At 36.8% G+C, this 12,245-nt stretch overlaps 1 protein-coding gene across 7 annotated transcripts in view; it reads right to left on the reverse strand.

Annotated features, from left to right (window-relative positions):
- The window catches only part of NEDD4L (NEDD4 like E3 ubiquitin protein ligase), a 453,729-nt gene that overhangs the window by 103,004 nt on the left and 338,480 nt on the right, over positions 1 to 12,245 (reverse strand). For all 7 annotated transcript variants that reach the window (XM_078153241.1, XM_020994788.2, XM_020994798.2 and 4 more), the window contains one exon: positions 4,835 to 4,885. In XM_078153241.1, the coding sequence (XP_078009367.1) occupies positions 4,835 to 4,885 (51 nt within the window). The remainder of the gene's footprint in view (positions 1 to 4,834; positions 4,886 to 12,245) is intronic.

Genomic DNA, 12,245 nt, shown 5'->3' on the forward strand with positions numbered 1-12,245 from the left:
GCCTCATCAACCTTGGGGTAAGTTTGGGAGCCCCAGACATAACACACAATAGCAAAGCCAGTAATAGACCCCAGCCTACTAGTTTCCAATCTGGTGCTAGACTCCAGTCTAGTACTCTCCTTTTTGTTTATTGTTTGTTTAAATGTCAACCTTCCAATTGCCACATTCTTTTCTATCTCCCCTACATACAATTCTGTTTTGGAAACTCAAGTGGTTCACAACATAAATCCTGTCCTCTAGGTTTTGTAGACTCTTATGAGAAACTAAATGTACTAATAGGAACCCCTTATTACTACCAACCCCCACCCCCAAAAGAAAAGACATTTTAAAGAAGATATCTCATTGGGGTAGAGAATAAAAGGTCATTTTTTAAAAAGTAAATTTTAATTTATATCTCTCATTTTTATATGACCTAAGTGGTTAAGATTTTTTCCTGTACAAAATCATGGCTTCTGTATATCTCAACAAATGAAACATTATCCATAACTTTAAAAAAAAGTGAACATGAGGAAAAGTAAAACAAGGAGAAAGATGGGACCTATTTCTAGTATTATAAGATCTCAATGAGGGAAGGCAGCTTAGTAAAGTGGAAAAAATTTGAATTTGTACAGAGAGGACCTGGGTTCTGCTTCAGGATTCTGTTTCTACTATTTATTACCTGCATGACCTTGGGCAAGTCCCTTAACCTCTCTTCTCAGTTTTCTCATTGGTAAAAGAGGTTGGACTGTATGACTGCTCAGGCCCCTTACAATTCTAAATCCATCCTCTGCTATTGCCAGCACTTGAAAACTCTAATGTCTTAAATTTATTAATAAATGAATTAATTTCTTAATAAAGAAAAAAAAGTCACCTCTCATTCCAACTCTGTATTATTGCTGTTTAGGGAATAGAATAAATTTCCATGTGGGTGAGTCTTTTCCCCTCTCCAGATCACCAAAGCTCAGATCACGTATAGATAACACTTCAGATTAAAATTCATTTTCATCTACTGGCAGAATGCCAAAATGGAATCTCAAGTAATGGTATGTAAGGGCTAGCAGAGTATCTAATGAGTTTCAGGTCCCCAGTGATTAGTACAGCAGGCTAACAAAGAACCCATGTAACCCACTGCAGAGATGCCAAAACGCTTACTACTCGGCATTCTTTCACAAAAGAATCTAATCCCAAGTGAACCCATTAAGGTGTGGGAACACCTTGTCCCACTTGCATTTCTGAAAAGTTTCTCTGGGCTAGTGACTTTATAATTGTAAACATGGTTCAACTTGAAACTTTCATTATGAAGAATGGCAATATAGAGTTTTACATTGCAAATGCTGATACACAGTGCTAACTCTGCCAATGGACTACTAGAATTTCTATGAGAGATTATTTTGGTATCTGATCAAGGGAGAGAAAAATATATTACTTGACTATTATTTGTAAAAAGACAATGAATTGCAACCTTAGGACTCTTCTTTTTAAAAAACATAAAGTAAGCTTTTAAATAAATAAAAATAATTCATAATATTGAATTTTGATCTGTTGTCTTATAGAATGCTTTAAGTAACTCATTACTAGGAATAGTAATCTAGGAATCTAGATTATCTTTTGGGGGGTGGAGATCTTTTATTGTGCAAGAAGAAATTAAAAGTCTATCTTTCTTGAAATAATTTGTTCTTTTTAAAATTTCAATAGCAGTCAACTTGGTAGAAATATGATACAAAAGACTATGATATGTTGTAAATAAAACGGTATGGTGAGTACCCAAATAGGCAAAGTATAGATACTTTGGAAGGCTCCCTGGGGACACAGACAAAAGGTACTCAGAAAAGAGTACGTTCATCACAGTGAATCACTTTAGCCCAGAGATAAGCTCATTACTTAGTTGAAACAGAATTCACAAACACTGATGTACATTCTTACATTTGAAAAAACAATTTAAGGGTGCAGCTAGGTGGTGCAGTGTATAGAGCTCTGGCCTTGAAGTCAGGAGGACATGAGTTCAAATCCAGTCTCAGACACATAACACTTAATAGCTGTGTGACCTTGGGCAAGTCACATAACTCTGACTGCCTCACCAAGAAGCAAAAAAAAAAACCAATTTAAGAAGAAAAAGATCCCCTCAAACATATATACTCTTCTGAGTGGTTTTGCATATTGGGAATGAAGATCAAGACTACAGATGAGGAACAGGATAAAATGAAAATCGGTAATAGAAAGGTGATAAGTTTGAAGCATTTATGGTTTTTTACTTTGGGATTATTTACCTTTTCCAAGAAGGGTAGAGATTTGGATTGAGGGGAATGTACACTAACCTAGTTTAGAATTTATATGTCTCTTTTCCTCAGGAACCACTTGATCCAATCTTGGTATCTGAGCAACTTAGGCCAATCAAGCATTCCTAAATAAATAAAGGTTTAGGGTGCTTTCTTCATGTCTTCTTTCCCTGAAACCATATTTCCACATCCCTCCCTTGTCCCTAGCATCAGCCTCCTCTTCTGACTTTCCCCCCCCAAATCTGACGTTCCTAATAAAAGATGTTCTCCATCTCCCTCTCTCCTCATAGAATTCCAGGATTCCATCAAGACTTCTCTCAAGTGCCACCTCCTATGGGAGAGATTTCCTGTTCTTTCCATCTTTCACTACAGAGGTTCTTAACCTTCTTCGTGGCATGGACTGCTTTGGCAGGCCTGTGGACTCTCACTCAGAATAATGTTTTTGAATGTGTTAAATAATATATGTAAGCATATTAAGAAAATCAATTATGCTGAAAGTCACTAAAACTTAAAAAATAAATAAATAAAAGGTTCACAGACTCTGCAGCAGGTTAAAAATCCTTCTTCTAATGCCTTCTCCTATAAGGGTACTTGACATTTGATTTGTACATGTCTTGTGTACACCTACTCATGTACATGTTGTCTTTCCTATTAGAATTTATGACCCATGAGGGAGGGCCAGGAGTTTTTTGCACATAGCATTGCTACTACAGACAATTAATGCTGGTTAATTGACTGATTGCTAAACATCCCCAACTAAGTACACGAGCCTAATCTAGGTACTAGCCAAGAAAAGGACAGCTTGAACAATCTTAACTATACCACTCCTACTACAAATTAATCCATAGCAAAGAGATTTTATGTTTGTTTATAAAAACTGTCATGAGTGTCTCACTCTGATGTTTCATCACAGTAGGATACAAACTTTGCTAGGTTTAACAGACAGGCTTTGAAGAGGCCTGTTCTCTAAGATCCAGACTGAGCAAGGAGGAGCTCATCACCAAAAAGCTATAACAAAACTCACTAAAGACCATAATCTAAGCCTAAGGCATGGAAAGGCTGCAACTAGTACTGGAGTAAAAAAATATCCACCCTGGTAAAGTCACAGATCTTTTAAAGTGGGGGTTCTGAAAATTTTTTTGTGTATCACTGAAACATGTAGCAATCTCATGAAACCCTTCTCAGAATAATATCTTCAAATGCAGAAAATGAAATATATAGGACTACAAAGGAAACCAATCATAACGAAACGTGGTTAGTAAAATTTTTTTGGAATAAAAAAGCCTAGGTTAGGAAGTTCTGTGTCTACATACCTATCAATTCATACATATTTTAATCAATTAAATTTACATCTCACACTGTAGTCCCAAGGTTATAAAAAAAATAAAAATACATAAATAATAAATATTATATGTACAAATTAGGCCTTTAAAACACTGAAACCATTTTCTTATGGGATGTCTCCTTTTATAGCCATCACTCAAAGAGGTATATGTTTAACTAAAAAAAAAAAACCAAAAAACCCCCACATATTCAAAAGTACACATACCCCTTCAGTGCTTGTACCTGAGCATTTTAGTTTTTTTTTTTTTATACAAGCTGTGCTGCTTGAAAAGAATCATCTATACGAAACCTTTCTTTCTTAACAGGGCCTCTTAATAGAGTTTTTGCTATCAGATTTCTTTCAGATATTTTAGAAACCATCATTGGTAGCATCCATCCTGTATGTTCAGTCTGGTAAGAAGAGCTTCAAAGTCAACCCAGTAGCTAAGGTCTCATTAGCTGTTTTAAAACCATTTCATTAGTGGAAAATCTATTCCACCTACACCTACTTACTTGTTATTGCAAATGATGCTAATGATAATGAAGATGATGGGTGACTAGTGATGTTAAAAGGTAACAAAACCATCACTTCCCCAAAGCAATGACTTTTTTGTCCTATACTATACTCTTCATTACATAAACTACCATTTTGTGTTACAAGTAGAATGGAGAATAGGACAGAGGAAGGAGACTAGAATTCAACATGTCATCTCTTTCATCGAGATCTTCTTGTCCTCTTTCTTACAGAACCTTTGAGTGGTATCCCTTACCACTATGCAGACTCAACTGCTATGCTTCTTAATCAGGCTGAGAGAGAAACTAATCTCAAGAGAAAGGAAAAATGAGATGTATACTTCCTGTCTAGTCTGAGTAAAGGCAGGTAATTTATTATCTCTCCTCATCTCCCAGTTTCTTGGGAATCAAGGGAGAGGTTACTGAAAAATGGGACAATAATAAAGAAAAAATAGCTGGGACACAGAACAGCCTAGCTAGAAATACAGAAGAGCAGTTAAAAAAAATTGGACTGGAATTTTGGGAGTAATTGATATTGATAAACCAAATCTCCATTTATAGCTGAGAATTTCTCTTACCTTTCTAAAATGGAAGTAAGACTTTGATTCTTCCTCTCATTCTACCTTCCATTCCTCACTAAAGTATAAGAAATGTTCCCCCAAAATTCAGACAATTTATCAAAGGGCCTCAATTAAAAACTTTTTCCCATCACATAAAACACAGGTCAATTACAACCATCTTACCGGGAGATGACTAAGAGGAACGTCCACTTGTCCAAGGAAGTCGTCTCTTGTCTGTTAATAAAGCAGAGAAAGAGCATTGGGCTTGTAAGTCATGTACTGATGAAATAGCAATATTTCAACACTTCAAAAGTAGGATATAGGGGCAGCTTGGTGGCACAGTGGATAGAGCACCAGCCCTGGAGTCAGGAGAAGCTGAGGTAAAGTCCAGCCTCAGACACATAACTCACTAGCTCTGTGACCCTAGGCAAGTGAGTCACTTAACCCCAACTGCCTCACAAAAAAAAAAAGTAGGATATAAAAAAGGAAGGAAAAGAGAGAGGGAGGTGGAGGGAAGACTCAAAGTCAGATGCACTGGAATTGCTACAGGGCAAGTGGTAAGATGCAAAGAGGAATGAATACAAACATTCCAACAATTCTTTTTTTTTTAGCTAGGCAATGGGGTTAAGTGACTTGCCCAGGGTCACACAGCTAGTAAGTGTTATGTGTCTCAGGCTGGATTGGTACTCAGGTCCTCCTGAATCCAGGGCCGGTGCTCTGTCCACTGTGCCACCTAGCTCCCCCCACATTCCAACAATTCTAAGACACATTTATAACTGATTTCCAAACTTTTGAAATTCCATTTGGTGTTTGTCATCGCATAATATACCACCAAACCCTTGGGTTGGCATTGAGATAAATGGGATGAATCTTAGGATGGACCAATTCAAGATTATATTAAGTTGGGAGTTAGAACTGGACCCGGTTGAAAAATCTTAAAATATTTGTTTTGTCCCTGGCCCATGATTTAATTTGTATAGGTGAAGCAAGTCCCACTGATGAAGGACTTCCTCTATCAGTGTATATCAACATTCTTCTCTGTAACTATAACTTACAGTCTTTGAGAGACTGAGAGGTTAAGTTAAGCCACCAAGGTTACACAGGCAGGATGTGTCAGAATTGAGACTTGAACCAAAGTTTTCTTTATTCCAAAACAACTTCAAAAGCAGCCACTACACCACAGGAGGGTTAAAATGTGATCCTTTTCTAAAAGCTCTAAAGGACATAAAGTAATGAAAACATGCCCAAATCCCAATCCAGCTGCTACTCTTTCCAGACCCCTGAGCACTTTAGGTCGTGATTTCTACATTTTCTAGGGATGCTTGCTCAATTTGTCCATCTTCTCTCCCTGCCCATACCACCATTCTATGTTATACTGCAGATAGAAAAGAGGATGAAAGTAAGCAAGAGCAAATAAAAGAGAAACAGACAGATAGACAGAAAGACAGAGACAGAGGGAAAGACTGGAGGGCAGACCCATGATTCCATTATTATGGGGAATTCTAAATGTGAAAAGTCTCTCCACTTATTCAGATGGACAATTGTTCTGTGAGTTACATACAACCTTATAAACCTGTCTGGGGCACATAACTTGTCCATGGGCACACAACTATACTGTGTCAGAGGCAGGACTTAGACCAAGGTCTTTATCACTCTGGGACCAGCTTTCTACCCACTATACCATACTCTCTTTTGGGCAGTATATATACATGTATGTATATATGGGTATGTATGTATATGTGTATATGTATGTGTGTATGCACATATGTATATAAATGTATATATATTTCCCCCCTGAAATTAAAGTGAATTTAAATTGATATGATTTTAAGGATATTTTGGAATTCTTGTAACTATAGCTTCAGATCAATAGAGATACATACGTAAGTGGAAAAAACTCCTCCACAAAACTGGTTTAGGAATCACTAATCTGTGTAGCTAATTTATATACTCCACTTGTGTTTCCTAGCAGCCAGTACAGTACTGGATAATATAATATAAAATAATATAACATAACATAATATAATATAAATCCAACATAGGTTAATATAATTTATTCAGATTTATAAAGTATAAAATTATCAATTATGTAATATGTATGTATCTCATATGAGTCATCTCCATTGGTTTGAAAGATCTAAAAATATCCTTAACATTAAATTACTTTTAATTCACTTAAGTTTCAGGAGGGCATGATATAGTGAATAGAAAGCTGGTCTCAGAGTCATGAAGACTTCAGTCCAAATACTGTCTCTGATACTTTATCACTATGTGACTCTGGGCAAGTCTGAATTGACCCTATCAGTCCACCCAGAGAACTCTGATACTAGATATTGCAGAACAATTGCTGATCTGGATCAATGAAGGGAATTTCCACACCTACAGTTGCTAACACTGATGAAATCATGGGTCCAGTCCCTAATCATACACACACACACACACACACACACACACACACACACACACAGGCCCTCCGTATCCATCACAAAACACAAACTTAATCTCTCTTTTGTTGATTTGAAATATATAGAAACTGAAGCCCAGAAATATTCAGTGACTTGCTACAGTCACATAGTCAGCATGTATCAGAAGTGAGACTTCAATCCAGGGAACAGGGTTAAAACTAGTACTCACATCTCTTGACTCCCTGGCCCAGCACTTTTATTTCCCCCAACAAACCATGCTTTACCTTACAGATTTCTCACTTAGAGAATATAAATATGTTCTGTTCAAAATATGCTGGAAAGACTTTCCATCAAATGGCCTGTTGACTTACACTGATCCTCTCCCATTAAAAACAAGAAAAAAAAAAAGAAAAGGAAGCTAAGCATGAGGAAGATTTTTAAGAAAATTTGTTTCAGGTTAAAGAACAGGAACTTGTATTTTGTTCTTGTCAACCAATCTAAGCTGCAGAAACAAAGTTGCTTATGTTTTTTAAATGCCTAAGTGAGGATAAAAACCTGACGTTACCAGTTTTCCATTGTGGAAAGGGGAAAACATCAACCCATTCTGATTCCTTTTGAAGGGATTTTAAACTTTATATTATCAGATTAATGGCAGCAACTAAGATGAATGATGTCTTTTACAATAAAACTGAAGACCCTGCCTAGACTGTACTAATCATCTTCCCCAAAGAAATGTAGCAGAGCTGACTACAGTAGCAACCCTAACATAAAAAATTCAGGGGCAGCTAGGTGGCGCAGTGCACAGAGCACTGGCCCTGGAGTCAGAAGAACCTGAGTTCAAATTCAGTCTCAAATATGTAACACTTACTAGCTGTGTGACTCTGGGCAAGTTACTTAACCCCCATTGCCTCACCAAAAAAAATTTGGTAATCGCAATACAGACATTAACATCATCAGATTATATTTACATGCAACTTCGATGTTATCTCATTTGATGCTGAGCCTTGTGGAAGTGGGCACCACATTGTGGTCTTGATTTTACAGATGGGGAAATTGAGACCCAGAGAGGTTAAATAAGCTTTGCAATGTTATATAGTTAGCAAGCAATAGAGCTGGGAATTAAGTTCCAAGTCTTTTGCCTCCAAGTTCTGAGGTCTTTCCATGGTAACCTAGATTTAGGCTAGTTAAATAATGTGCAGTTGTTAACAAAGATTAGTATCAATTTATTTTCCCAATAAGAGGGCATGAGAATAATTTTCATTTCACACATAAAAGCTCCACTCTAGGATATATAATCAATCTTTACGGAAGTATTAATTCATGGACATGAATCAAACATATACAAACACACTGCCTATCCAATTCACATCCCTCTCACTCTCAACTTCTTTAGGATACATTAAAATGATGGATAAGTCTTTTGAGACAATCAGCATTTAAATAACACTTCCCAGAATGGGAGGAAATACTATTTAATAAAGCATGGCACTTGAAATAAGCAGGAGCTTAGCTTTTCCAGGGGACCCATTTAGACCATGGTCATCGCCACATTTGCCAAGACCTTGGCATGCCTCTCATTCAAGAACTACATAGCTGAGGAAGCTTTGAAAACTATGCAGCCGTGAAGACTGAGCAGTGACTCTGAGTGACCCTTTCCAAGTCTAAAATCTAAAGATAACAAAGTCATGTTCTAAAAGTTTTGATTTCTAATCCCACTAGTCTTTTTTTTTTTTTAAAGATTGGTTGGCCAACAAATACATGGAATTAAAAGGCAATGGTCTAAGGAAAATTTCACTTGAATAATCATGGCATTTTAAAATCCAATTCACTTCTACAAACAATATTGAGGACATGAAAACCCCTCCATAATGTGGCATCAGACAGAGGCAAAACTACATATGTTGTAGGCCCAGGAAAACTACCCGTTGTCCAGAATTACCTGAGAGATCCAAAGGAAACAGTAGTAGTTAATGGTAACATTATTTGATATTCAAGAGGGCAAACACAGTTGTAGTTTTTTATTCAAATGTACTAACCCTCAGTATCTTTTTAATACCCAGGTACACTTTAAGTACACTAACAATTAGCAAGCTAGATAAGGACACATACAAAGGCAGTTAGATATAAATCCTTTATTATGTGGGTGGGGCTTTCTAGCTCTTAAGTGTTTACCTGTCCCTGCCTTCCTGTGGAGAAAGGGGCACAGTTTGGCCAAATTGCCTCAGTTCCCACTGTCTCTCAGGCACTGGTCTTAAAACTGGTTTTATCAGTAAAAAAAAAATTATTTTTTTTACATTTAAATTGAGTATGCACCTCTAATATGTGTATATTTGCTCATTTATCAAGTAAACACAGTAAAATTGTATTAATGATTATGTGCATTTTAAAACTTTCACCAAAAATAGAAATTTTAAAACACTGTGATCATGATGAACTAGTTAGCACTTGGTCCCAGAGTCAACAGCAAGCCTATGGAGTTTATTGAGTATGAGAGTGATATAATATTGTAAAGGCTGGGATATTGATAGAACTAGGGAGCCTTGAGTTATCCCCTCACACTCCTGTGACACTAGGTAGGATGGTTTTCAGCAAAGAAATTATTGAGCATCCCTGAGGTAGTTTAAGCTAAGTTTATCTCCAGGTAGATTGATCTGAGACCCAAAAGTGGACCTTTCTGGTCCACAATATATAATAGAGTTTAATGAGATCTTTAATGTAGATTACAACTCACCCATGTCTATTCAATCTTGGGTGACTTACTTTGTCTTGCCCAATAAAAAGGATGGGTGTGGAGTTATTACTTACTGATCACTGCTGGGGGGCTAAGCCTTCTAACGCTCCAAGGTAATCTGCAGAGATGGGTAGGGGGCAGATTTTACTGATGGCATCTATATGCCTAGTACCATGGGTTCCCAAGTAGCATTTAGGCTATAACTACCCGAAGGGAGTAAGAAAAGAGAAGGGTGAGAGTATGCAAAGACAGAATGAATGAATTTGGGGGGCTAAGGATGAATATGGGTATGTTGGAATCAAGCCCCATAATTAGCTACTGCAGGAAGGGTAGGATGAGACCCAACTTCTTATCCTCTGATATACTGATCCCATACCCACTAGTATTGGGTCATTAACTCTGACTTTGGAGCCTAGAGTCAAAAGATCAGGGTCAAAATCCTCAGCCTGGCACTCAAGCCCCTCAGTGATCTGAGGTGGTGGAACAGGTGGTTACAACATGCACATGGAAAAGTAAACACAGAGTAATTTGAGGAAGGAGAAAGCACAAGATACAAAAGGGAATCACAAAAGGGTGAAAAGAAGTTGACTAAAGTTGAGGTTCAAGTTGTAGGTGTGACTGCTTCACATGATTGCTATTTGTTTTTGTTGTTATTGTTTATCCTTTGTTTTCAAAGAAGACTGACATCATCACAAGGTGATGTCTTGACTTGTTTGCAAATTCGATTTAAGTGAGGCAGAATTGCACAGTCATAACCTCACTCTTTCTCTTCCAGAGTTACCCAAGTACAGTGGCAAGACAAAAGTTAAGATGACTTGGAAATGTCCAGGAATGCAGTGGATGACCTTGGCATTTCTGATATCTGACCAAGCTCTAAGTGCTCTGTAGAGTCTGCTTCTTTCTAAAACTAAGAGAAAGCATTATCTACAATCAGGATAAACTAGAAGCCTTCACAATCAGATCAGGGGTGAAGCAAGGATGTCCATTATCACCATTATTACTAGAAATGCCAGCTATAGCAATCAGACAAGAAAAAAAAAACCTGAAGGAATAAGAATAGGCAACAAGAAAACAAAACTATACAGATCATATGATCGTATACCTAAAGAACTCCAGAAAATCAACTAAAAAAATGGCTGAAACAATTAACAACTTTTAGCAAAGTTCAAGAATTTAAAATAAACCCACGTAAATAATCATCCTTTCTATTATCAACAAAATCTAGTAGGAAGAGAAAGAGAAATTCCATTTAAAATAACTGTGGACAATATAAAAAAATACATTGGATAGAAGCATTTTTGGATCCAACTTACACTGAATTCTTCTCTAAAACGAAACGTTGCAGTGAGATAGATACTTAAAATGAAATAGCATTTGTAAAGTGCTTCGCAAATCAAAGTGCCATATAAATCCTATTGTTATTACTATTAGAGCTAGTGAGGTGTTTTCTCCTCTGAAGGCTGAGTCATATCCCATCTAAATGAGAATAAAAATAAACTAAGCCCAATGCAAAGTGTAAATTGTATTCTTGTGTCAGGAAGAGCCTTTAAAAACTATAATTATTGATGAAAGAAAGAAAAATCAGTAAGAAAAATATCCTTAGTCTGGACAGTGAGAGGACAATGCATTCCAACCATCCTTATCACCCAACTAAAAGTCTGAATGCTTTTCTGACTCACTCTCTAGAATCTAAACTTAACTGAAGTTCGGTTGGTTGTTTTTATTGTCCTTTGTGCTCAGAGGACCAAAATGACATCATTTGCTGGGGTCAATGTACAGTATGTGCAACTATGGCTGATCAGACCAATTTTAAAAACATAAAGACAAACACAAACGTATATGTCCATGAATGTCCATACTTGGCAAAGAAAAGTGGGTCTCAGAACAACTTTGAGATTCATTCCTTTCTGGCTGTTGGATTTCCAACTGCTGTACAACACATGAAACACATATTCTTCTCAGTCTCATATGACAGCTAAAAGCTTCACCCCACACATATTTGGCTACATTATTTTGAAAATAAACTCCAAATTCATACTTTGGTATATTATGCGGATTTAGAAACAAAATCAAGTTCATCAAATTCCTTGAGGCATACTACAGCTACTGAAGTAATAACATCAGAGTTGCTATATAATGTTCTCTGCATTCCAGTTTTTAAGAATTTCCAAAGTAGCCCATGATAGAGTAATGTCACTACTAAAAACAGCAAATTCCTTTTCTGATTACATGGAGGGTGATTCTTGCATAATTAAAATAAAGCTGTTTACAAAATTAACTGAGGCGACTAAGTTATTCAGCATGTCAATAGTTGATCATGTATAGAACAAGAAATGGACAATACCAGCTGCCCTAAACAGGTGCTTTACAAGTGAGTGGGGGAATGGAGTGGGTTGAAAGATTCATGTTTCAAAACAGTCCATTGTTGCCAAAACTACTGCACTCATACCCACTGCAA

Source organism: Phascolarctos cinereus, unplaced genomic scaffold (genome assembly GCF_003287225.1).
Source record: "Phascolarctos cinereus isolate Bilbo 61053 unplaced genomic scaffold, phaCin_HiC Scaffold_4;HRSCAF=312, whole genome shotgun sequence".
NCBI lineage: Eukaryota > Metazoa > Chordata > Mammalia > Diprotodontia > Phascolarctidae > Phascolarctos > Phascolarctos cinereus.